Raw genomic sequence first — 26,968 nt, forward strand, 5'->3', positions numbered from 1 at the left:
TCTCTACAACCTCTCCAGGAATCTGGTATTGCTTCTGATATAGTGTTTTGTTAGATAGGGGCAGTTCTAATGGCTTCCAGTTGGCTTTTCACTCCATGAGTCAGGGAACCAATGTGGGGATTCTCCCAGTTGCTGAGTATGTTGATTCCAAGTATGCATCCTTGAACTGGGGAAATGACCACAGATCTGGGGACCCACTAGACCCACTGTGAGATGGACCTGAGCTAAAACTCCATTGATCACCTGACCTCCATAAGACCCCCTACTCTGACTAGGGGACCAGAGTGGCATTTTGGGTCTCCTGGAATTAGTGTCACTTCTGAGCCAGTGTCTAATAATACCCCAAATATCATCATTCCCTTTTCCCTGATGCACAGTCACCCTGGTAAGAGGCCACAGGTCTCCTTAGGGAAGACTGGGAAGAAGGTTCATAGTGTAAATTTGGGGCAGTGTAAAAGGGTCCTTTCCTAAGGGTACCCACCTCTCCACTCATTCGAGAGGCTGTGGGTCTGTAAACTGTCCTGAGTCTGGGAATTTATTAAGGGGTCATGACTCTCTGTTTTTGTAATTCAAGTTAGACTTCTTTTCACTTGGCCTAGAATTCTTCTGCTTATACAGCTCAAACAACATTTCAGTAGACTGGCCATCTGTTTTACTTCTAGGTACCCCATGATCTGCTCGCAAATGCACAAATCTCTGTGGGTCAGATGATTATTTATTTATTTATTTATTTATTTATTTTGCATGGCTGGGAACTGGGAATTGATCCCAGGTCTCCGGCATGGCAGGTGAGAACTCTGCCTGCTGTGCCACTGTGACCTGCCTGAGTCAGATTATTTTGATTGCTGCTTTGAGTCTGCTCTCCATTTTGATGGCCATGCCTACCTTGTCTGTGGTGTTTAACTGTTGCCACATGGCTTTTGCCAACTCGTGATCCAGTCATCCCCATTGTGTTTCAGGATTCCAGCTCAGTGACGGCAATTCCCATAGTAATGTGTGATCTGCAGAGAAGGGCTACTACAGAGCTCTTCAGGGATGATAGAGCTGGTTTCACGAATTTATTTCTCAATGTTCGGGTGAAGATGTGTCCTCTGGACATTCCTAAGGTGTGTGAGCAGATCTCCCTTGATAAATTCACTCTAAAAGATGGGTCTTCTGGACATTCCTGAGTTGTGTGAGCAGATCTTCCTTGGTAAATCCACTCTAACCTTCAAATCTCTCTAAGCCTTTGGATCCCCTCATCTACATCTTACCATGCAGTTCTAGCATTTTTACCTCAGGTAATGTCAGCTACCTTTTGATCCATGGTTCAGCCAACCATTCAGACAAACTGTTTACACCCTTTCTGCAACATTGAATGCAGAAACTCCACTTAGTGGGCCCACATTGCAGCTCAATCCAACTTTATATTCCTTCCACCAGTATCCCACACTCTTAATATCCATTCCCACATATATTCCCCGGATTTCTGCCTATATAGATTGGAAAACACATGCAGGTCTTTTGGTGTATGGTGTACCTTCTCATGAGTCACACTTCCTACCTCACCTTTTGGGGCCTGTTGGGACTTTAGTCTAATTATAGGTCTTGAAGAAAAGAGGGATGGTAGGGGTGGGCATGAAAAGAAATTGAAGTGTCTTTCAAGCCAGTTACCTCAGAGCATTTTGTTGCAGTTTTCATCTGGTGAAACAGGATTAGTTGCTCCAGACAAATGAATGAGGGCTGTTTCTCCAGAGGAGGTAGTTACAGGATTAGCAGGCACTGAAGGGTTAATTTTATTAGGTGGAGGTTGGGTAGCAGAGTCCTCTGAGCCAACTGAAGGCTGGGAAGCTGCTTCCTCAAGGCAGGCTGGAGGTTGGGAAGATCTTTCCTCACGGCTGTCCATTATAGGTCTATCTAAGAAAGGCTCAACAGATCAGGGATTCCATCTCCCCATCACCATCATTATCAAGCCATATATCCCCATCCCATGTTTCAGGATTCCATTCTTTTCCCATTAAAGCCTTTACTTTGACAGCAGACACACCACAAGGTTGAGATTTTAGTTTACGTTGTAAATCTGCTACTCACATAATGAGGCTCTCTGTCTGGTTTTTATAGATCTCAAGTCTGCAACCACAGGAATTAAGATTTTCTTTGAGGGCTCTCATGGAAGTTTTTACATCATTTATACAGCACTTAAGTTGCAAATTTGAAGCCTTCAGCTCATCCCTTTCCCTCTTCACTGTTTCCAGCATATCTAACAACAGTCAGCCAACATCATAAACCACTTAATTCCGCAAAACCATAAAGGTGTCAAAAACACTCTCACCCAGAGCCTTGCCTCATATAAGCGTACAATTAGCAGAATCTAATGGCGATATTTTGTGTGTCTCTCTTGCCAACACACCCCATGGGCTGTCAGTGCCATCTTGATTATTGGAAAGAGTCAGTGCCTCTGAGTCTAATCAGTAGAAAACCATTGTAAAACCCTTTTTTAAGATTCTGTTTCTCAAAAAACACTGCCAGTACCAAGCTGTATTAATCAGGGTTCTCTAGAGAAACAGAACCAGCAGGAGATGTCTGTAAATTTGAGATTTATGAAGGTGTCTCATGCAACTGTGGGAATGGAAGAATCCAAAGTCTATAGGCTGTAAAGCTGGCAGTTACAATGAAGGGCCTGGATGAACTACACAGGTTAGGCTTGCTGGCTGAAGAAAACATGACTAAGCCTTGTTTCTTCCTTAAAAGCCTTCTACTGATTGTATTATCTCATTGGTGGGAGACATGCCTTAGTAGATATCAGATGTAATCAACCACAGATGCAATCAACTGACTGATGATTTAATACATCAGCCTCCCAGTTTATCAACCAGTTATGAAATATCCTGGCAGCAAAGGTCTCTGCAGTGCTTGCCTGACCAGACAACTGGGCATCATTGCTTGGCCAGGTTGTCACCAGACCCTAATCATCACAGAAGGGTTTTAATATTTAGCTTTTTCAATACCATGTTAAGTTTGTTGGAAGTGTAGGTTGTCTATGTGATTAAATTCCATTAACTCTACCCTTTTATTGGCTGTATTAGAATAATGATAGCTTCTATAACACATAAACCCAAAATTGTGTAATTCCTGAAACACATGCCAATTTGAAATAGTTGTCCTGATTGATAGGAGTAGAATTCTTTCGGTCATTGAGGGACCCAGGCAATGGAGGGTTTGCTGTCTTCCAGTATGTGGCCTCGCAGGGTGGTTGTGTTCCATCTCTGTTACTTAGAAAGAAGAAAGAGCATGGAGGTGTTTAAAGGAGAGTTTCTTATGAGCTCGGCTCATATCACTTCCATACGTGTCTACTCCTAACTGCAAGGGAGGCTGGAAAGCATTGAGTTGACTGTCCAGGAAGAGGAGGAATACAGACTTTGGTGAAGAGTTGGTGGTCTCTGCCTCAGGGAAAGAGTGAATCCTCTCTGTTCCAGCTAGTCTATCATGCCATTTTCTATATTGAGAAGTTGTTTTAGCTAATGTCAGTCAGGATTAGGCTTTCTATTATTCATAGTTGAATCTAAATAATAATGTTTTAAACTTAATTAGAAAAGCCTATTTCTCATATAAAAGAAGTCTGGTGTTAGGTAGTCCTGTGCTTTGGGTTGGTTTTCCAATTTAGAGACTCAGTCTCATCTGTTTTTCACTCATCATCCCACTGTGGGATTTCCATTTTCGTGACTATCTCTGACCAAAGTGGCTGCTCAAGGACCACTCATGTTAAGGCCTAGAGAACAAGAAAGAGGAAGGGGGAAGGGTACAAAGTACACCCCTCTCATCTGAGTCAGCTCCACATATGAAGCCTTCCCCAAAATCCCATATACCGCTTTCACTTCTTTTAGCTGGGTGCATTGTTATCCTGAATAAAATTGTGGTTCTGTTACAAGGATAAAATTCAGTCAGGAACTAGCTATGTATGCTGTAGTACATAAAAATGTATTGTAAGTTTCTTCTATCCTTTTTTCAGTTACTTAGGAGAGCAGTGATAATCTTGATGAAGAGAAGGTTCTCCATAGATGGGTGTGTAGGTGATTGACAGGTATATGGTTGGCAAGGACAGATTTAGATGGTCCTAGAGATAGGGTCTAGAAGAAAGAAGGCTATTGTTTTAGATAATTTATGTAAGTTTCTGCGACTTATAAAAGATAGGGAAACCTCTCTACCTTGGTGAGCATAGAAAGAGAATGTGGACCAAAATCTTCATGTTAGTATGGAAAGGGAATAAAACATTTGTTTCAAATTTTTGTGTCACTTGATGTTTCTGGAATTAACTGTTAAAATTTTTCTTTGCGTAGTGACCATCTAACTAAATACCATATGAAGAAATTTCCATTTCTGTATTTAAGAATTATAACGATTTAGTGCCAAATTGTATGCTTATTTAAAAAAAAAAAATCCTATCTGGATTAGGTGTTATTGAGTTTAGAAACTGTATGTACTTCATCCTCTTTCTTTGGCTACCCTGGTGTAAAATGAAGAGATTGGACTAGGTGATCTTTAAGGCTTCTTCCACTTATATGGCTCTATAAATACATACCTCACTATATTAACACTTACAATAGCCAACATTTATTAAATTAACTTGGTTTTTTACAAGTATTATCTCATTTACTCTTTATAAAAATAGGTAGGTACTACTATATGATTCTCATTTTATAAATGAAGAATGTGACACCTAGAAATTAGAAAACTGTCTGAAGATCACATTGTGGCAAAGTGTGCACGCAAATCCAGGCCTACCCACTATTCTTTACTTCCTGTATTTATCCTACTTTTACTTCATTAGTACTTCTTGGGTAGTTCTTTGTAAGATTTCCTCTTTATTTGGCATTCCCCTGGAAACTTTTCATTTGCAGTATTTTCAGGCTAATCAAAGAACTGTTTTCCCAGGCTACCTTTTCTGACAGGTTCTTGAAAAAGTCTCCTACAGATGTTGCCTAGAAGCAAAGGGACTCAATGTTCCTTCCATGATTAGGAAGCTGCTACAGCTGCTGACTCCAGAATTATTCTCCCTTACCTCTTACTTGTACTACCCAAAATGCATGCCTTTTACCCCGTGACTTTCCCCACTACACTCATTTCTGTCAAGTTTTATGTGATGCCTGTGGTCTGCAGAACCTAAATCATACAGAGAACCTTAGTTAGAAGAAAATCTAGAAATGTAGTTTTTGCTTTGCAGTCTCTGCAGTAAAGGAAGCACACTTAGAGGAGGTTATAGTGTAGACTGACTCACTTATCTGCTATCCATGATCCTTGCAAACACAACACTTAAAATTTTTAAAGTATTGAGCTGAGAGTAAATAATAAACAAGACAAGGTTTTAGTCTGTGAATTGAAAAGGCATCTGTTCAAAGATGGAATGGGCTGCCAGAGATGTAGTCACTGCCCCATGACTGCAAGCATAGGCTAAGTGGCTGCTTGACCCGAATGTTGTATTCAGGACTTTTGGCTCAGAATAGGTGGTTTACTTTTTAGGTTCTCTTCTATTATGAGTGTCTGACTCAGAAATTTGTCAGATATATGTATTAGGTTTTTATTTTTTCCTTTCAAAATCTTAATAATTATCGAAAAGAAAATGTGGACATGGAAACATGTGAAGTATTGTTCTGTCAAGCAGTTATTGAATGAATCTCAACCTCCAGAAACGTAAAAGCTAGAAGTAATATGATAAACTGTTCAAAATAGGAGTGGAGGGTCCTGATTAATCAAAATCCTGGTTTAAGAGGGTTAATCGTGAATAGATTACGTGAATAGTTTTCAGTAATTTAGAATGTAACAAAAATAATTTAATAATAAGATATATTAGGCATTTAAATGTTTTGCTTTAAGAAATGTCTTGGATGGATGGACTGATAATGTATAAATAAGACCTAACTAAACATTACATAGGGATCTAGTGAACCTGCTTGCATTTTTTTTTTTTTTGGAAGAGTAGGGGTAGAAAGGAAGGAGTCTCAAAACTAAGAAGTGGATACATGTTGTTAGAATTCAAGCTATCAAAAAAAAAAAAAAAGGAGTGAACGAAGAAAAGGAAATGTTCTAAGAAGTAGTAAATCATTCTTAAGACATCTGGCTGCTCTGTCTTCCTCTAAAATGTATTCTAAATCTAGCCATTTTGCTGTCTCTCCATTGCTACTGACCTAGTTCATCATTTCTCACCTGAATTAAAGCAATAGCTTTTCATTGATCTTGTTCCACTACAGTATATTCTCCACATAGCAGCCAGAATGATCATCTTAAGATAAAAATATAATCATGGCATCCTTTTGCTTAAGATCCTGCTATGGCTTCCCATTTGAGAAAATAATTGAAATTCATCTTTTACTACTTAATACTTCACTCCAGATACCCCAGCCTATTTGTTGCTTTTCCAACATATCAGACTTATATTTTCCTGCCTTAGTGCCTTTGTGATTGTTTTCTCTTCTGCATGGGGATTTGTGTCCCTCCCTGCCCCCAATCTTTTCATGCTGGTGCTTTTTTGTCATTCAGGTCTTAGCCCAAATGCCACCTTCTCAGAGATATCCTCCCTAACCATCCAATATTAATTGGCTCTGCACCTCCCTTCCCAGTTGTTTCATTTATCATAATACATCATAACTCTTTTATTTCCTATGAGTAATTAAAAATAGTTAAAATGCTTTTTTCTTGTCTATTGTCATTGCCCTCCTCACGCAACAAATTTATTAAAGATTTGGGTTTAACCGCTGTAACAGAGTGGCTAAACAGAATAGTTTATTTCCCTCTTAGGTAAAAGTTAGGTGGGTGATTTAAGGCCAGTATGGCAACTCTTTGTATCATTGTTTTGTCATCCCCGACATGTTTCTTTTAAACCGTAGTCCAGGGTAGCTGCTCCGACTCTAGGCATTCAGATCTGACCAGCAGGAAGGAGAAAAAGACATGTAGACAACTCCTTCTTTGAAGGACATGGTCTGGAACTTGTACACATCAGTTCCTCTTACATTCCTTGGCTGAAAGTTTTTTTGTTTTGTTTTGTTTTGCAAAGGAGGCTGGGAAATTAACCTTTAGTTAAATAAGAGTCAGTGCCTAGTTTAAGTTTTACCCTAGTGGCAGAAGAAACAGCTAGTAGTGTATGACATCTTTTCCACCACCAGTACCACCTCAGTAGAAAGTAAGATCCAGGAGACTGAGAACCTTGTCTGTCCTCTTCAGTACTGTACCCTTAGTGCCAAGAAGTATACCTGGCACATTGTAGGTGCTCAGTAAATCTTTATTTAATGAATTACTTGAGAAACTCAACTTTTTATTCTGGAAAGAGAACTGTGGAAACCTACATACCTTTTAACTATCAAAATGAAAGTACATTCCAATTTTGTTGGTTCCTGGGATGTTGTTGCTGAATACTTTTCATTTTTATTAATGCAGTTGTATATACCTTGTAGGTTTAGACATGCAAGACTAGGTAATGCTGTCATTTTATAGAAGAGATCAAATATAAGGCATACTTCTCAGTCAAGTTAGAGAGAAAGACAAAATAAAATGCCATTTCATTTATAGCAGCTAGTAAAGTTTAGGTTAATAGATGTCCAGTTAGATTAACGTAAGCTTGCATAAAGAGAAACCAAAAGCAATAACATAAGCTCGCATGAAAAGAAACCAATGGGGAAGTCCAGTGGGTCTATTAAATTTGACACTCATAAATATGGCATTTTAGATAAATTACTCTTGCCTATCAGTTACTAACCCAAGGCTATAATCTTTTTTTTCCTTTAGTATAATACACTTTAGAAAAGGAGGAGAATATATTCCAGACAGTTAAAAATAGTGCTATAGAAAATTCAGCAATTTTTCATGAAAGGAGAAATAGCAGGTAGGTAGTCTCTTCAAGATCTCTCAAAATCCCTTGGGCTGTAAGTATTAGATGATCTTAAAAAGGATCTTTTGAGGGGGAAAACTTCTATACATGTAGTGGTTCCAAATGGATACACACTGTATTTCTGATGTAGTTATTTGTTTCTCTTGTAGAATTTTCATCTCATTGATTATCATCTGGCAGCGTTCATCACAGTGATGCTTGCAAGGAGGCTTGTATGGGCCCTCATCTCAGAGGTAACAGCTCAGTCCCTATATCCTATCACTTGTAGCCAGAGTTAATTACTAGAATGGATTCTGATTGAAAACATGAAATGTCCAAATATAACTTAAACATAATTATTAATTAACTTCTTTATTCCCTCACAAGTTGTGCTAGTACATTTTCAAAGGTTTCCCTGTAAGATACTTAAAATTCAAATGTGAAATAAATCAAAAGGACTCTTAGAAACCTCATTTGTCAGGAAAATTTATTTTCAGCTTTTGATTTGTTTAGCTTTAGTACAATCTTTTAAATTTTAATAGTTACAGTAAAAAATAGAATGAATTTCAGGTAACTTAATATGAAGAATTATTTGTATACATATAGCTGCATCTCAAGCTTTCAGTTTCACATGACACTCACTTTAAACTATTAATGAATAATCAAGTTTGGTAGCCAGAAACATTTGAATTTATTAAAGCTTTGGAATTTAAAAAAAGGCAACATCAAAATCTGCATAGGATTAAGTTTGAAGTTTAGAATCTAAGTTTAGTGGACAGAGGAGGAAAGAATTGGGACATTAAAATTTTTTTTTTTTTTTACTGAAAGTTGTTGATAGAGTTGGTTCATGGTATCATTTTTCAATTATTTGTAAACTGCGGTGAGGTAAGACAGTGTACTTTCTTAAGCTTTCATTGGTGGGTACCCAATGATTCTAATGACAAACAGAAAAAAATGTTAACTTGGCTAAAATTAAAGAGGCTAATAATTTTAATCTTGGGACTGATAATTCAGTGTGAAACCTTAAATATTGTTACTATAATCACAGATAACTGAGAGTAAATTTTTTTCTTATAGACATGCTTGGAAGGTCTTTGTGTGTAAGCTCTAATTTTCAGGAGCTTTATTTCTGTTAGTGCAGAGTAGTTGGAGACATGAAGTCATGATCTGAAAGCCATTTGAAATCAACTGAAAAATATTGTTAGAGATTTCATCTCTACCAGTAGATACCAATGGCTATCTATAACCTTTTCTCTCAGGTTCTTTATTTAGGTGATGAAAATAGGTGCTTTCTTTTGGATGTTTTGAGAAGCTGTGTTCTTTCTTTGAGGAATTAAGTGTAGTTTTATGTTTACATCTTTTAACACAGTTTTGGAATGATTTTGTTCCATCCTTTATTTACTTAAAAATGAAGAAATGGTACTTGTTTATGTCCAATTAGCATGTCCCCTTACTGTGGAAAGCCCTTTAGAACTAGGGTTTCTATTTTGGAGCTAAATGGAGTGTAACTTGAGCAAGTGCCTTATTATTTCCATTTGGTTTTGTTTTCCTTTATTTTTTTTCTTTTATTTATTTTGTTTGTTATTGTTTCTTTTACTTATGCCTTAACAAGAGTTTTACAGGTTTTGATGGCCTTAGTTGGACAGTATATTAACTATTTTCTAAAAAATTCTGTAATAGGACTAGAATAGAGTACTTAAGGTAAATTTATGTCAAAGACATAAATTCTACTTTAATGCCCATCAGTATGGAAATGCTTGTACATCAATGTAATGAAATAGTACCCAGCCTTTCAAAAGAGGAAAAAAATTCTTTATGTATTGACCTCCAGGATATTAAATGAAAAAAGGAAAGTGCAGAACAGTGTTTTTTTTTAAATGAGGCAGGTGAAGGGAACAAAATATATTTGCTTATATATGAATAAGTTATCTCTAGAGGAATGTACAAACTAATAGGTTTCCTAGTTCATGCCTATTAAACAGGACCAGTAGGAAGGAAACTTTTTACTACAAACTGTTACATATTTTGTATTTTAAACCCTGTGACTATATTACCTATTCCAAAATTAAAAATAAAAGCTGTATTTTGATTCTCTTTCTAAAATGTCAAAATTAAATGGATAAGGACCATCTATGTAAATAAATTAATGGGTAAATCATTCTTCCTTCCTTCTTTACCTTCCTCTCATTAAAATATTTGCTACTGTCTTTTTTATTTCTTAAATAACCCTGAGAAAAACCAGTCTTTTTAATAGAAATCCCTCTAATTTAGAGGAATCCCTATCTAACTCATGGACTGTTTATTTCCAAGGCAACTTTACCTCTGCAGTTGCTCCGCAAGACCAAAACTAATTAAACTATTCTTTCACCAACCTAAAACAACTGTCTTTTTGAAAAATCGTATTTCTAAATAGAAAATATTACATTTCATTGAAAAATGCTCTTCCTCCCGTGTACCATTTTTTGTTTGTTTTTAATGCAATTTTATTGAGATATAGTCACATACCTTATAATCATCCAAGTGTACAGTCAGTCGTTTGCAGTATCATCATATAGTTGTGCATTCATCAATGCAAAGAAGAAAAAAATAAAAGTGAAAAAGAACACCCAAAACATCTTATGGTCCTTATCCCCCTGTATTGTTTATCTTTCTGCCCTTATTTTTTATTCATCTCTCCATACACTGGATAAAGGACTATTAGCCACAAGGATTCCATAATCACATAGTTATACCGTAAAAGCTATATAGTTACGCATTTGTCTTCAAGAATCAAGGCTGTTGGAATATAGTTCAACAGTTTCAGGTATTTCCTTCTAGCTGTTCTAATCTAGATATCCCTTTTTAGTTTTTAGTAGTTGATGTATAAGAGTAACCTCTGCAGTGACCTCTCGACTCTGTTTGAAATCACTCAGCCTCTGAAACTTTGTTTCCTTTGTCTCCCCCTTTTTGATCAAGAAGGCTTTCTTAATCTACAATGCTGGGTCCATGGTCTTTCCCAGGAGTCATATCCCAAGTTACCAGGGTGATTTACACCCCTAAAAGTCATGTCCCATGTAAGGGGAAAGGCAGTGAATTTACCTGCTAAGTTGGCTTCAAGAGAGCCATCTGAGCAACAAAAGAGGTTCTTTGGGGGTGACTCTTCGGCATAATTATAAGTAGGCTTAGCTTCTCCTTGGCAAGAATGAGTTTCATAAGGGCAAGCCCCAAGATCAAGGGCCTGGTCTGTTTAATTGGTAGTCCTGAATGCTTGCAAGAATATGTGGAATTCCAGGTGGGGAAGCTTAATATTTCCACCTTTTTCCCCAGCCCCGTGAGGGGGCTTTGATAATACTTTTTTTTATTCTCTGCCCACATTACTCTTGGATGTATTGGTGCATCATTAACCTGTACAAACCAGCAAGATCTCACTCCTTATTCAAGGTTCTGTGTATTTATGGTGTTCAAATAGACTGACCAAACATAGTGTGCTACAGAAAATATTTTGCACCAAATAAGCATCTCTTCCTTTGTCCTCACACAAAGTTGAACTTTTAAAACACAGTCAATATACTTTACCCTTTAGTCTGTTTTACCTTAGTTCTAACCACATCTGCTTCATTCATATCTCTAGTTGAAGTCTGCTCTCTTTTTCAGCTATTTTTAACAGTTGCTGTATGGAGTAAAGCTAACTTTTAGAGCTGCAGAATTCTTACTCTGAGTCTCAGGTGTCACAGAAAATCAACCAGGTTATATGCAAGAGCTCAGCATTTCAGAATTTAGGAATAACCCTTACAACTCAAGAATAGATGTTGTAACCTTTACAGTAGGCCTTCCCCTGATACCCTGTGCTCTCAGATTCAATTCTCACAATTTGCACATTATAGTTAGTCCACATTAGTGAGGCATTATAATGTTTGGTTTTTTGTTTCTGGCTTATTTCACTCAACATGCTGTTCTTTCACCTAGTTGCATGCCTCCCAACTTCATTCCATCTTGCATCTGCTTAGTATTCCACTGTATGTATACACCACAGTTTTCCCTCCCATTCATCAGTTGAGGTACCCTTAGGCCACTTCCACCATTGCAAATTGTGAATACTTTCACCATAAACACCTGTGTGCAAATGTCCATTTTTGTCCCTACTTTCGTTTCTTCCAAGTATATCACTAATAATGGGGTGGCAGGATCATATAGCACTCCTATGCTTAGCCTCCTGTGGAACTACCACACTGCCCTCCAGATGGATTGCACCATTCTACTTCTCTAACTACCAGTGAATTTAAAAGAATACATCCTTGTCCCCACATTTTTTCCAGCCCTTGTATCTTTCCGGATTTTTTTAAATTTTATTGTGAAAAATAACATTTAAAAAAGTAATACATTTCAAAGCACACCACAACAATTAGTTAATAGAACAGATTTCAGAATTTAGTATGGGTTACAGTTCCACAATTTTAGATTTTTCCTTCTGGCTGCTCTAAGACAATGGAGACTAAAAGAAATATCAGTGTTCTAGTTTGCTAGCTGCCGGAATGCAACATACCAGAGGTGGATTGGCTTCTAATTAAAGGGGATTTATTTCATTAGTTCTTCAGAGGAAAGGCAGCTAACTTTCAACTGAGCTTCTTTCTTACGTGAGAAGACACAGGGTGTTCTCTGCTGGCCTTCTCTCCAGGCCTCTGGGTTTCAACAACTTTTCCCGGGGTGATTTCTTTCTGCATCTCCAAAGGCTTGGGCTGAGCTGCGAGTGCTGTGCTATGTTGTGCTCTCTCATTTAAGCACCAGCCAGTTGAGTCAAGCATCATTCATTGCAGCAGGCACACCTCCTAGCTGACTGCAGATGTAATCAGCAACAGATGAGGTTCACACGCCATTGGCTTATGTCCACAGCAACACATCTAGGCACCTTCACCAAACTGAGAACTGAATCTAACTACCACATGTCTACCCCTTGTCAACTTGACAACTACATGCATCATCTTAAACAATATTAAGGTGCAAAAAATTCTCTTCTAGCTGTGGACCTATGAATCTCAAAACAAGTTATCTGGTGCCAGTATGCAAAAGAGGATATTCACAAGATACAGGTTTTCATCTCCATAGGGAGAAATTGGAAGGAACACAGATGTAAAACCTTCAGGGCAAACGCCATTGGATTTCAAAGTCTGAAAGTCATCTATCCTTTGGCTTCAGAAAGTGGCATTCCCACCCTTCCCAAGGGCCTATGCAGTTGCCTGCCTCTTTCCAAATCAACCTCCAGGAACATTGAGGAGACTACCTTTTTCTCGGCTCCACTCTCTCCAGGCATCGGGGCCACACCTGGGCTCTTTGCCATTTCCGGGGCACACGCTCAACCCCTCCATGTGGTGGCAGCCAGGCTCTCCCCAGTTCCTAAGGAGCATGCTATACCTTTTCAAAGGCCTGAGGCGACATAACTCTTCAACTGCAATGAGATGGGAGACTCATTCTCTGCCCTCAGGGCAAACACCCTCTCCATGTATATAGGTGGGTCCACTCTCCTGGCTGAGGTTTCTTGGTTTCAGACCCAAGTTTCCATGTTTCTCACTCTGCAAACTCCAATTTGTCCCTTTTGTGTTCCCCTTTATCCAGATTGGCAGTGGTTCTGTTTACACCAACAGTCTCTTCAAGCAGTCCAGGACTTCTCCATCATTCTCTTCTCAGCTTCTCCAAAATCTTCCCTTTATCCATCCAAAAAAACTGGTCCAACATGACTGGTATTTGCAAACTGCAGTACCAAATTGTATTAGTTAGTGTTCTCTAGAGAAACAGAATCAACAGGAAACACTCACAAATATGAAATTATAAAAGTGTCTCATGGGACCATGGGAACGCAGAGTCCAAAATCCGCAGGGCAGGCTGTGAAGCCAGCGATTCCGATGGAGGATCTGGGTGAACTCCACAGGAGAGGCTTGCCAGCTGAAGCAGGAAGAGAGCCTGTTTCTTCTGAATCCTCCTTAAAAGGCTCCCAGTGGTTAGATTAAGCATCACTCACTGCAGAGGACACTCCCCTTGGCTGATTACAAATAGAATCAGCTGTAGATCCAGCTGACATGATCATGATTTAATTCTGATATGTCCTCATTGCAACAGACAGGCCAGCACTTGCCCAACCAGACAAACAGGTGCAACCACTTGGCCAAGTTGACATGAACCTGACCGTGACAATCTATATAGTGATTCCCAAGTCATACTCTTTTGTTAAATCCTATCTTCTCTTTTATAATTCTAATTTCTCCTTTAATCTTCTTTTAAATTATTTTTAATTGATATATATTCACATACCATGTAATCCAAAGTGTACAATCAATAGTTCACAATATCGTCATATAGCTATGCATTTATCATCACAACCGACTGTTTTTTCTTTTTTTGTGAAAAATAACACATATACAGAAAAGCAATAAATTTCAAAGCATGTCGCAACAATTAGTTGTAGAACAGATTTCAGAGTTTGGTATGGGTTACAAATCCAAAATTTTAGGTTTTTCCTTTTAGGTGCTCTGAGATACTGGAGACTAAAAGAAATATCACTATAATGATTCAGCAATCATACTCATTTGTTAAACCCTACCTTCTCTATGTAATTCTACCATCAGTTTATTTTTTAAACAGTTTTATTCACATACCATATAATCCATCCTAAGTAAACAGTCAGTGGTTCCCAGTATAATCACTTAGTTATGTATTCATCACCACAATCCATACAAGGACATGTCTATTTCTTATGTAAAGAAAGAAGAAGAGGAAGAAAAAGAAAAATGAAGAAAAAAGAATTAAAAAATAAAAAATAAAATGAGAAACACCTAGAATCCCATACCCTTTGCTTACATTCTCTTACTGACATTTAGCTTCAGTATTACCTTTGTTATATTTACTGGAAACATGTTACAATATTACTGTTAACTGTAGATGCTAGTTTGCAATGATTGTATTTTTTCTATATACCATCCCATTTTTAATACCTTACAGTGTTGACATTCATTTGTTTTCCTCATGTAAAAGCTTTCTTATATATGACTTTATTCTGTCTTACCTTCCTGATAGTCTTCGTTTCTATACTGTTCTCCAAACCTTTCTCCTGTTGTTTTCCTGTCTGCCTACAGTGTTCTCTTTAGTATTTCTTGTAGAGCAGGGCTTTTGTTCACAAACTCTCTCAGTGTCTGCTTTTCTGAAGATATTTTAAACTCTTCTCTTTTTTTTGGCATGGACAGGCACTGGGAATCAAACCTGGGTCTCTGGTATGGCAGGCAAGCATTCTGCCACTGAGCCACCGTCGCACTGCCCTCTCCGTTTTGTTTTTTTTTTTTACATGGGCAGGCACCGGGAATCGAATGTGGATCTCTGGCATGGCAGGTGAGAATTCTGCCAGTGAGCCACCGTTGCCCACCTCCCTCCTTCTTTTTTTGTTTTGCATGGGTAGGCACCTGGAAATGAACCTGGATCTCCGATATGGCAGGCGAGAACTCTAACTGCTGAGCCACCATGGCCTGCCCTCTCCATTTTTAAAGGACAGTATATGAAGGATCATGTTCTCTTACTACTTTCAAAATCCTTTTTGTCTTTGATGTTTGAAAATCTGATTAGTAAGTGTCTTGGAGGAGTTCTATTGGTGGGAAATTCTCAGTGATTATTTCCTCCATATTCCTTCTGCCCCTTTTCTCTTCTCTTCTCCTTCTGGGTCACCCATAAACATATATTTGTGCACTTCATGTTGTCATTCAATTCCCTGTGACCCTGCTCATATTTGTCCACTCTTTTCCTTATCTGTCCTTTATGTGTAGGATTTCAGATGTCCTGTCCTCTATTTCACTAATCCTTTCTTCTGCCTCTTCAGATCTGCTGTTGTATATCTCCACTGTGTTTTCATTTCTTCGATTATGCCTTTCATTCCCAAAAGTTCTGCAATTTGTTTTTTCAAACTTTAGAGTTCTTTTTTTATGTCTGCCATATGTCTTCTTTATATCCTTCATCTCTTTTGCTCAGTCTTCCCTCAACTCATTCATTTGATTTTGCATGTGTCTTTGAACATCCTTAACTAGTTGTTTCAACTCCTGTATTTCTTTTGAAATATTAGTTTGTTCCTTTGACTGACCATATCTTAATTTTTCCTAGTATGACTTGTAATTTTTTTACTAGTGTCTAGGTATCTGATTTCTATGATTAGTTCCTTCTGGAGGTCATTTTCACTCTTTCACTAAGGTTTCTTGTTGGTTGGCTTTGTTCTTTTTGTTCTTTGGCATTCAGTTCAACTTATTCTACACCTCTAGTATAGCTTCTATTTAACTGATCAGAATTTTTCACCTCTTGTTTTTCTGATTCTTACCCTGATTATTTGGAACCTTTTTTTTTTTTTTTGAGGAGGGTCTCCCCAGATATGATCAACCCCAGTCATATTTTCTCTGACCAAACAAGCCAGGTCTCAGGAGGAGGATGTAATCAGTATCATGTTTCCCTGAAGGTGAGACCCAGCAAGTTGTCAGACCTTTCTATGAAGCCTATTGATTCTGTGCTTTTCCTTTCCTGCCCAGCACATATCAGTTGTCAGACTGCAGCTCCCCACTGGCATAAAGTCATGTGGTACCTTTAATTCTCAGCAGTCCCTCCCTGCCAGCGTCGTGGTTGAGTCATAGGCTGAGGTAGAAGGCAGACTTAGGGCTTAACCCCTGGGATCTGAATTCTCTGATTGAGGGTTGCCACTTTAGCTGGGCCCTGCTGCCCCTCCTTTTCTTGGGGAAGATAGGGAATGATCTCCTTCATTCGACTTGTTACTTTGTCTCTTAGGCCTACCATAACTTCCTCCTTGCCTTCAGGGTTGACGATTGAAAAATGCCTGAGTCTTTCTCTAATGAGCTACTTAGAATCGTTTTAGAAGACTAGGAAAAAAAAAAAAAAAAAAGAAAGAAAGAAATCCTTTTACAGGAATCAGTTCCCAGCCCCAATGTTCACCTGTCAAGAGTCACCCTATTTGCCCCGTTTTTCAGTACTCTGTGCTCAACTGATTCTAAAACTCTCCACCTTTGTTCTACTTTATTTCATTTTATGTTTTGTCTCTCAGCCCCACCTCTCTGCCACATTTAAAACTGCAATTGGAACTTGGCTAGGGTACCTTCCTTTGCTCCCAGTAGAGACTACTTAAAGATATAACCTTTAGGAAATTATTTCCTACACTTGACTAGTTACTTTGTCTCTCAGACATATGTTAATTCTGCCCTTGCCTGGGGCAGTGCTGAATCCTGCTAATCCAACAATTCTATCTTAAGGGCTGTTAATTCTATCTTAAGGGCTGTTAAGAAGTGAAAATGGGAAGAAAGAAAACCTTTTCAGAGCCAGACCCCAGCCCCTCAGGTTTGCTGTCCAGAGTTGGAGTTGATACTGGGGTCTAGGTACTCTTTTCTGGTATTTTGAGCTCATCCAGCTCAAAAAAGCTCTGTTTGTTTGTTTTGTCAGTCCTTCCCACTCTCTGCTGGGGCGAAACCTCTGGGTCCTTTTTTATGTTTGCTCCAGGTTTATCTGTGCTTGGAGCATGTATTCAGCAGTCCAGATTTCTTAACTAATTCTTCATTTAGAGCTTGGTTGAGCTACCTTCCTTGCTTCTAGTAGAGAGGGCTTCTTTTTCCTTCAGGGAACAAACTCTGACTTAGCCTGCCATGCCAGTGGGGGTGGGGTGCTAGCTTCCATGCTTTCCTATGAAGACTTACAGTTTTACATGGGATCTTGGCTGTTCTACCTGTTCCAGACTATTGTACAATATGTGTCCGGTCACTGAAGTCCCCCAAACAATTGTTCCACACAGCTCTTAGCTATTTACTAGCTACCCGGGAGGACTAAATTTCACACCTCACTATGCTGCTATCTTGCCCTGCCCCTCCCATGTACTATTGATTCATAGCTTTTTATGAAACTAAAAACTATGAAACTATTGATTCATAGTGTTTTCACCTTTCTGGGTTCTTACTCTGCTGTTTTACAGCTTATAAGGCTCTGCCATTTCCCCCTGTATTTTGCTTATTTTCTCCTCCTTAGGAAAGAAAATGGCATTGCATAACTTCGTGTTCAGACAAATATGTTTTCTTACTATATTTAGTCAATTAAAAATTTGGGATTAAAGAATATTTGAACAGATCACAACCACAGGAAGGAAAAACAGTTTCTTCCCATGGGAGACACAGAGGAGGCGCCCGGAGCTCTGGGAGTACTTGGAGTACATCCACAGATAAAAATTTTGTATCTGACCGTTCTTCCATTGGAAGTCTGTCTAGTGGAAATGCAGCAGGCTGGATCCAGCAGCTTCATTTGCCTGAAGATTTAAGTCCTTGGGAAATACAATAAAATACTTTCTCTCTTCAGGAAAATGGTGTATATACAATAGCAAAATTAATTTTACCAAGCAAGCAGAAAAATGCAGCAAAAACACATCTGTTACAGCTTTATCATCCTAATGTTGTACGCTACTACAAAAGATTTCTGGAAACTGTGCTTAGCTCTTTGGTATCTACACAAGGAAAAGAGGATTGTTCCTAGAGATATGATACCAAACAACATTATGTTGGGGAATAAGGACAAAGTAAATCTCACAAAGACCCACTATCAGACATCAGAGATGAAGAGGAACTAGGATTAGGCATTCTGGGGACTTTTGAACCTAGCACAGTGCAGACTTTCCTGAGAGCTGCCCAATTTGCTGACTGGTTCACATTTACCAATCTCAGAAGACACAGGAGGCTGGGCAAAGCCAGGCCTGAGGGATCCTACCAGAATGGGTCCTAAACTCTGGTGGAAGAAGGGCACAGTGGCCACACAGAGAACATGGATGTATGCATAGCAGTTCACATTGTGTGGGGCAACTATACTGGAAGCAGTCTTGTGTTTTGCCTCTGAAGTCCTATATCTCATGAGGATGAATAATGACACCAGTTGAGCAGCTTGTGTTAGATAAATACAGTCCTTGGTACATGGTAGGTATTGCCGCGTCCTCTTTTTCCTCCCCGGTTTGACATGGTTCCCTGGAAGGAAGGGCGGTAGGCAAGGCCTTCAACGCCCCAAAAGAGGGCGAGGCATAAAATGGTGTAATAGAAAAATACTGGGATTAACGACACTAATTGTGTGTTTCTTGTTGCTGGTTGTTCTCCAAGCATTATATCAAAACGAATCAGAAAGCAAAAAATTTTGTATTGAGAACTGGAAAAAATGATACAAATTGCAAAACTTTGCTAATGACTGTTTGGCAAAAATTAGATTGGGATGCCCCCATTAAGCAAGTCATGCTGCAGATGCAGCAGGCAGGAGTGCTTTTAGAACAAGTCGCAGAAAAGTGCCCCATAGAGAGTAAACAATTACAATTAAAAAACCCTGCATTGAGCCATCCTAGAAATTTACTTCCCACCGTGCAAGAACCACCTAATATGAAATATAAAATTGGAGAAAAATGGTGGGAACCCCCTAAAGGAGCTAATGTTAATGGAAAAAGATTCCCTGACCCTCCATTACCATACACAGGAGCTTACAATGAAGATGGCCATAGAATTGTAAATGTCAACGGTACGCACGTTAGATTTAACTCTTTATCATTTATAGAAAAACTTAGAAGAGCAAGCCCCCCTTGGTGTCTTTTTGGGGCCTAAAACAAAACGAGATCTTTTACAACAGTTAGTAAAATCACAGTTAAAATGGAGTTTAACATGCTGCCCCTGGTTCAGGGAACCTGTCCAAAAACTTCAAGAGGAAATAAAGGAATAAGAAAAACTGATACCTATCACCACCCAATCTCCCCCACCTCGGCGCCGGTCCATGCTAATGAAACAATAAAAAATCTAAGTAGACAATGTAACCTTTTAATCATAAACCAGATTAAAATAGGTCTTGACATATAGCCTCACCTGTAGAATAATAGGAACAGAAAGTCTAAACTCAGAAAAACTGCAAACACAATGTCTGCGGCTTAAGCCAATATCTTGCTGCTATCGAAATCTTATGTACATGTTCCTAAGAAAATCAGAACGTGTACTTTCGCTTTGCTTCCCTGAACCTGTAACCTTACCTAAAATGTAAGCCATGACATAACCATGATCCTGTGATACCTGTTTTTTTTGCCAAGAATAAGGGTATAAAATCAGTTAAACAAAAATAAATTTAAGCGACTCTTCTCAGAGCAAAAAAAAAAAACAACAATATTTGAACAGTTGTGACAAAGACTTGGAAGAAATTGTGCATTAATTCCATGTTTGTAAAAGTTAAAGAAATTTTTATTTATATAAAGGTATGTCAAAGATCTAATTTTTGAAACTTCAGTAATTTATTAACCATTATTTCCACAAATAGATTGACGTTGAAGATTCAAAGAAAAATAGAAATGTTGCCATTGAAGGCGTTAGAGTCTAGTGGGAAGTAAGATAGGTAAATTAGCAGCTCACCATCTTTATGTACATAAAAATAAAAAAACCTGTATGAGTTGTTACAATACCGTTCCTTAAATCAAGATTTTGAATCCCTTCATTTGGGGAGAGAAGTAGTTAGGAATTTGCATGTTCAGTATGCAGTCCAGGTGATTCTGATGAATGTGATCTGTGGACATACATGGAAGAGCCCAATGTAAACAAATAATTAGATGATATAAAAACTTGAGGTCTGTGTAAGGCAGTACAGGAATACAAGGAAGAAACAATTGTTCCTGGAGAAGTCTGAATCTTCAGGAATGAGAAAGATAAGGGCATTGTCTTCCTTTTTCTTTGTTTCTTTTTTTTAAGGTACAGTTTAGCTTCTACTAAACTTACCACCTTTTTACTTGTGTCTCATTACTTTTGAATAAGATCACTTATAAAATGTTTGTTGTTTTGGGCTTCCAAATTTTCAGGCCACTAAGGCGGGTGCAGCATCTATGATTCACTACATGGTTCTGATATCAGCTCGCTTGGTGCTACTCACTTTGTGTGGATGGGTGCTTTGTTGGACCCTCGTCAATCTCTTCCGGAGCCATTCAGTCCTCAATCTCCTTTTCCTTGGTTACCCGTGAGTACTCCTATTTTACTATTTCATTAGTAAGTCTTAAGAAAATATTTGGATCAGGCAAGAGGTAGTATAAAAGAGGAAAAATGAAATTCTTCAAACATAAACAAAAAGTTCAGGAAATTGGAAAATCAGTGGATAAGGCCACCATATAATTATTTTATAAACTGAGATACTTTTTATCCAATTTAGCATAACTGAATGAGATATCCTGACAAGACGCCTAAACCAGGATTGTATTGGGAAAACCAGAACATATGACTACCTTCCTAGTGGAGAATATTTTAATTAGTTCTATTTTTACAAATAAAGACCCCTTTTGGGATAAATATGGTGATTAATTTTAGTTGAATGAATTGGTTTAACCAGTTTTATCCTTTTGATTAAATTACTTTGATTCTTTGGACTCATGTGAGAAAATAATGCCATACTTAAACCTGAAGACTTGTTTTTTGTGGAGAGGGCAACATCTTATTATAAAAAGGCTTAAACACACAGGTTAAAAGAATTTTACATTGTTAATTTTTTTTTAATTAATAAAAAATGTTAAAAAAAAGAAAGAATTTTACAGCAGATACCTGTATAGCTACCACCTAGATTCTACCCATTAATATTTTACTATAATAAACTTAACACATACCTTTCCATCCATCCATCCATCCATCCCTTTTTTCATCCATCAATCCATCTCACTTTTGGTGCCTTTCAGAGTTGAATTGCAGACTTCAGTTCACTTCCCCTTAAGTGCTTCAGCAAATGCATGTCATTAACTCTAGTTCAATATTTTATAAAAATTCACACAAGTGTACATTTGCTGAGGTTTGATAAATACCTGTTACTATGTAACTCAGACCCCTATCAAAATGTAGTGTATTACTATTACCCCAGAAGATTCCTTCATGTGATGTCCCAAGCTCCACCCCCATTAACCTCAGAAGCAACCACTATGGTGATTTGTTTCACCATAGATTAGTTTGCCTGTTCTAGAACTTCATATAAATGGAATCAGACAGTTCATAAACTTTTGTATAAGGCTTCTTTCACTCAGCTTAATGATTTTACGATTCATCCATGTAGTTGTGTGATTATTCCATTGTGTGAATATACCACACTTTGTTAATTCATTCTCCTGTTTTTGGACACTTGGGTTATTTCCACTTTGGCTATTAGAAATAAACGTTGTGAATACTTTTGTGCAATTCTTATAACACATTTTATTTTCATAGGTACATATCTAGGAGTAGAATTGCTAGGTCATAAGTAGGAATACGCTTAGTTTTTATGATTCTACTATATTTTTCTAAACAGAGTGCATCATTTTATTTTCTAACCAATACTGTGAGAGTTTTGGTTGCTCCACATCTTTGCCAGCATTTAATGTTACCCGTTTTTAACATTTCAACTGCTCTGGTGGATTTGTAGTGGTACCTCATTGTACATATTCACATATTAAAGAAACTTCTTTGAACAGTTTAGCTTCTATACATTTGTTTAATACTTTCTTCATAGAATGTTAATAGCTACCATTTATTGCTCTCTCATTATGTGCTAAGTGCTGGGCTAGGTACTTATAAATGTCGCCTCATAAAATCATTGCAGTTATCCAAGACGTAGTTAGTATATTTAGGTCTGCCATGACATAGGTCCAAAATAAAAGTGGCTTAAAAAGGTTACAAGTTTGTTCCTCTCATGTACAGTGTGAGTGTATGTTTTTGATTTTAAGGAGTTCCCATTTATCTATTTTTTTCTTTCATTGCTTGTGCTTTGGGTATAACGTTTAAAAAGCTATCTAATACTACTAGGTCTTACAGATGTTTCCCTATATTATCTTCTAGGAGTTGTGTGGTACTGGCTCTGATATTTAGGTCTTTGATCCATTTTGAGTTAATTTTTTATAGAATGTCAGGTAGGGGTCCTCTTTCTTTCTTTTAGCTATTAATAACCAGTTCTCCCATGCCCATTTATTGAAAGGGCTATTCTGTCCCAGTTCAGTAGATTTGGGGCCTTGTTTAAGGTCAGTTAACCATAGATTTGATGCTCTGTCTCCACACTCTTGTTTCGAATCCATTGGTCAGTACTTTTCTTTGTGCTAGTACCATGCAGTTTTGACCACTGTGGCTTTATACTAAGCTTTAAAGTCAGGAAGTGTTAATTTTCCCACTTCACCCATCTTTTTTTAGGATATCTTTATCTATTCAGGGTCTCTATCCCTTCCAAATAAATTTGATAGCCAGCTTTCCCAAGTCTTCAAAGTAGGTTGTTGGAATTTTCTTTGGTATTACATTGACTCTGTAGATCAATTTGGGTGGAATTGCCATCTTAACAACATTCAACCTTCCTAACCATGAGCATGGAATCTCTTTCCATTTATTTAGGTCATTTTTTAAGTTCTTTTAGCAGTGTTTTTAGTTTTCTGAGTTTAAGTCCTTGACATCCCTGGTTAAATTTATTCATAGATACTTGATTATTTTGCTTGCTATTCTGATTAAAATTTTCCCTTGTCTCCTCAGATAGGTCATTGTTTGTTATAGTAACATTACTGATTTTTGTACATTAATCTTGTATTCCACCGCTTTGCTGAGTTTGTTTATTAGGTCAAGTAGCTTTGTCATAAATTTCTCAGGGTTTACCAAGCATAGATCATGTCTGCAAATAATAAAAATTGTACTTCTTCCTTTCCAATTTGGATGCTTTTTATTTCAGTGTCAATGTTTGCCTCATGTACTTTAGATCTCCTTAATTGGGAGCATAAACATTTATGATTGTTATTTCTTCTTGGTGAATTGTCCCTTCTATTAATATATAGTGTCCTTCTTTGTCTCTTATGTCTTTACATTTAAAGTCTATTTTATCTGATACTGGTATAGCTACTCCTTCTTTCTTTTGGTTACAGCTTTCACTTTCAATCTATTTGTATCTTTGGTTCTAAGATGTGTCTCTTGTAAACAGTGTATAGATGGATTCTATTTTTAATCCATTCTGCCAGTCTTTTTTTTTTTTTTGCATAGGCAGGCACCGGGTGCCAGTCTCTTTTGATTGGTGAGTTTAGTTTGTTAACATCCAAAGTTATTACTGTAAAAGCAGTTCTTGAATCTACCATCTTATCCTTTAGTTTTTATTTGTCAGATATATATATATTATCTTTTCATTATATATATATTTTATTTTCATTCTTGTTTTATCTTTTAAAATACCCTTACTAATACTGTTCAATTCTATGCCCTCCTCCAGATCGCCCTCTCCTGTCTTTTTTTTAGCTGACAGGATTCCCTTTAGTATGTCTTGTACGGCAGGTCTCTGGTTGACAAATTCATTCACCCTTTGCTTCTCTGAGAAGATTTTAATCTCTCCCTCAATTTTGAAGGACAACTTAGCTGGATACAGAATTCTTGGCTGGAACGCTTTCTCATTCAGAATCTTAAATATATCGTACACTGCCTTCTTGCCTCCATGCTGCCCTGAACTCCGTCTTATGTGGTTTGCCTTGAATGTAGTGAACCGTTCCTCTCTTGCTGCTTTCAGAACTTTCTCTGCTTTTCAGAATTTGACATTCTGATTAGTATGTGTCTTGGAGTAGAACTGTTTGAATTTATTCTATTTGGGGTTCTTTGGGCTTTGATTTGTATATTCTTTTTTTTCTAATGGTAGAGAAGTTTTCCTCCATTTTCTCTTCAACTTACCTTCCTAGCCGTTCACTCTTCTGTTCTCCTTCTGGGACACTGATCGAATTCATATATTTGAGCACTGTGCATTGTGTATCATTTCCCTGAAATCCGTTTCCATTTTTTCCGTCTTTCTTGCCATTTGTTGTTCTCTATGCTTGAGTTCAGTTGTCCTATATTCTAGTTTGTTTATTCTACCTTTCACTTCATTGACTCTTGTTCCATGTATCTCTAGTATATTTCTAACTTGGTCTACAATATCTTTCATCTCTGTGAGATCTGCTGTTTTTCTATTTATTCTTCAAATTCTTCTTTATGCTCTTCCAATGTCTTCTTGATATCCTTTATGTCATTATAAATAGCCTTGATTTGTTCCAAATTCCATGTGCCTGCCTGAAATTTGATTTGGTCATTTGGCTAGGCCATGTCTGCATGTATCTTCATGTGCTTTGTGATTTTCTGTTGCTTTTGGGGCATTTGATTATTTTAATAACGTTATTTTGCAGGTTGATTTCTTCTACTCATCTTAGGTTTTATATTTGTTGGATTTGCATTGACGATCTTTTGCACTTAGTATGTCAGTATTTCCCTGCCAAACCAAGGCCCAGATCTTGTGGAGGGGACACGGGTCTACTTGAGGGTCTATTAAAAGCTATTCGGGGTTGCGCAGGTAGTTCAGTGGTAGAACCCCCTCCCTCCATGCAGGAGACCTGCGCTCAATTCCTGGCTCAAGCACCAAAATAAAAACAATACAAAAAAACTCTTCAATAATAGTAGGCCCTGTGGCCAGAGGAGATAACCCAAGATATATTGGAAATGAGCTAAGACTGGTGCCCACAGAAGAAAAAAAAAAACTAGGTAAATAGAGAATTTGCCAAACAACACTTACTGGTTCTTCCCAGCAGATGGCACTCTTGAGCCACTCTTCCTCTTGGGCCTGCGTCTTTCCGACTGCAACACCCAGGTCAGTTCTTGACATGGCGTGCCTGACAGAGGGCGGCAGAGCAGGTGGTCCTAATGCACATGACTGGTCAGCTGATCTCAGCACTTGGCATGCAGCAGAGCCACCATTCACAGACCAGACAGAATAGCTATTTGTGACACCCGGTAGGATGGCTGGTCTCAGTGCCTCACAGAGCAACTTCCTGCAGGCAACTAGGCGTACTCTGGGTTCCCTACAGGTACTGCTGGCTGAAGAGTCATGCGTGGAAGTTTCCCAAACTAGCTGCTGGGGCAAGATGGAGTGAAGGGTTGGTCCGCTCCCTTGGACCCACACTTCCCCATGTGCTACCACCTGCCCCCACTGGGGTCACAGCCAAACAGATTCACCCTATTCTTCCTGTCCTGATGTCTCTGATCATTTACACCCCAGAACTGCAATCCTGGTCATTTTTCTGTACCCTTTCTTGTTCCACAGAGCAGGAGTGAATCCACCTTCCCTACTCCACCAACTTTCCTGAACTTCTCTCTTTGCTGTTATTTTGTTTTCGATTTCATTTGTTTCTTCTTTAATCTTTGTTCTTTCCTCCTGCCTGCTTTGGGATTAGTATGCAGTTTTTTGTTTTTTTTTTTTTTTTGGTTTCTCCAGTGGGGAGTTAGGTCTTTGATTTTAGCTCTTTCACTCTTTTTAATGTAGGGTATCTAGGGCTATAAGTTCTCTCTCAACACTGCCTTCATTGCATCCCATAAGTATGATGTGTTATATTCTCATTTTCATTTGTCTCAAGAATTGTACCAAGTTCTCTTGTAATTTTTCCTTCGATTGTTTGAATGTGTTATTTAATCTCCATATCTTTGTGAAGTTTACGATTCTGTCTTTTGTTGATTTCCAGCTTCATTCCATTATGATCAGAGAAAGCGCTTTGTATAATTTTATTCTTTTTTAATTTATTGTGACCTGTTTTGTGACCCAGCATGTGACCTGTCCTGGAGAATGATCCATGCACACTTGAGGATAATTTATAGTGTACTTATTTGGGGCCCATTGTTCTAGCTATGTCTGTTAGAAATATGTCATTTATTAAATTACTCAATTCTTAATGCAAATGTCCTAAGAAATGATCACGATGATGAATGTGCAACTATGTGAGGATATTGTGAATTACTGATTATATATGTAGAATGGAATGATCATAAGTTAAGAATGTTTGCATTTGTTTATTGTTATATTTGTTTAAAAAGTTAAAAAATTAATTTAAAAAATGGAAAAAAAATAGTATTGGCTAAATCCCTTCAGGGATGGGAGAGAATTTACCACCAGGGAAACCCCTTATACCTTGTCAAATATAAGGGACTCCCATGTCAATAGGCCAAGACCTTGATCTTGAAGCTTGCTCTTGTGAAGCTTATTTATGTAGCAGAGAAGCTTAGCCTACCTATAGTTATGCTTGAGATTTACTTCCAAAGGACCTCTCTTGTTGCTCAGGTGTGGCCTTTTTCTCTGCAAGTGAAATCATTATCCTCCCTG

The 26,968-nt window shown here is 38.0% G+C and overlaps 1 protein-coding gene across 3 annotated transcripts in view; it reads left to right on the forward strand.

The window, feature by feature from the left end:
* Positions 1-26,968, forward strand: part of TMEM39A (transmembrane protein 39A) — a 68,445-nt gene that overhangs the window by 26,182 nt on the left and 15,295 nt on the right. For all 3 annotated transcript variants that reach the window (XM_077118244.1, XM_077118242.1, XM_077118243.1), the window contains exons 4-5: positions 8,008-8,091; positions 20,688-20,842. In XM_077118244.1, the coding sequence (XP_076974359.1) occupies positions 8,008-8,091; positions 20,688-20,842 (239 nt within the window). The remainder of the gene's footprint in view (positions 1-8,007; positions 8,092-20,687; positions 20,843-26,968) is intronic.

The sequence above is a fragment of the Tamandua tetradactyla genome, chromosome 10 (assembly GCF_023851605.1).
Source record: "Tamandua tetradactyla isolate mTamTet1 chromosome 10, mTamTet1.pri, whole genome shotgun sequence".
Classification (NCBI taxonomy): domain Eukaryota; kingdom Metazoa; phylum Chordata; class Mammalia; order Pilosa; family Myrmecophagidae; genus Tamandua; species Tamandua tetradactyla.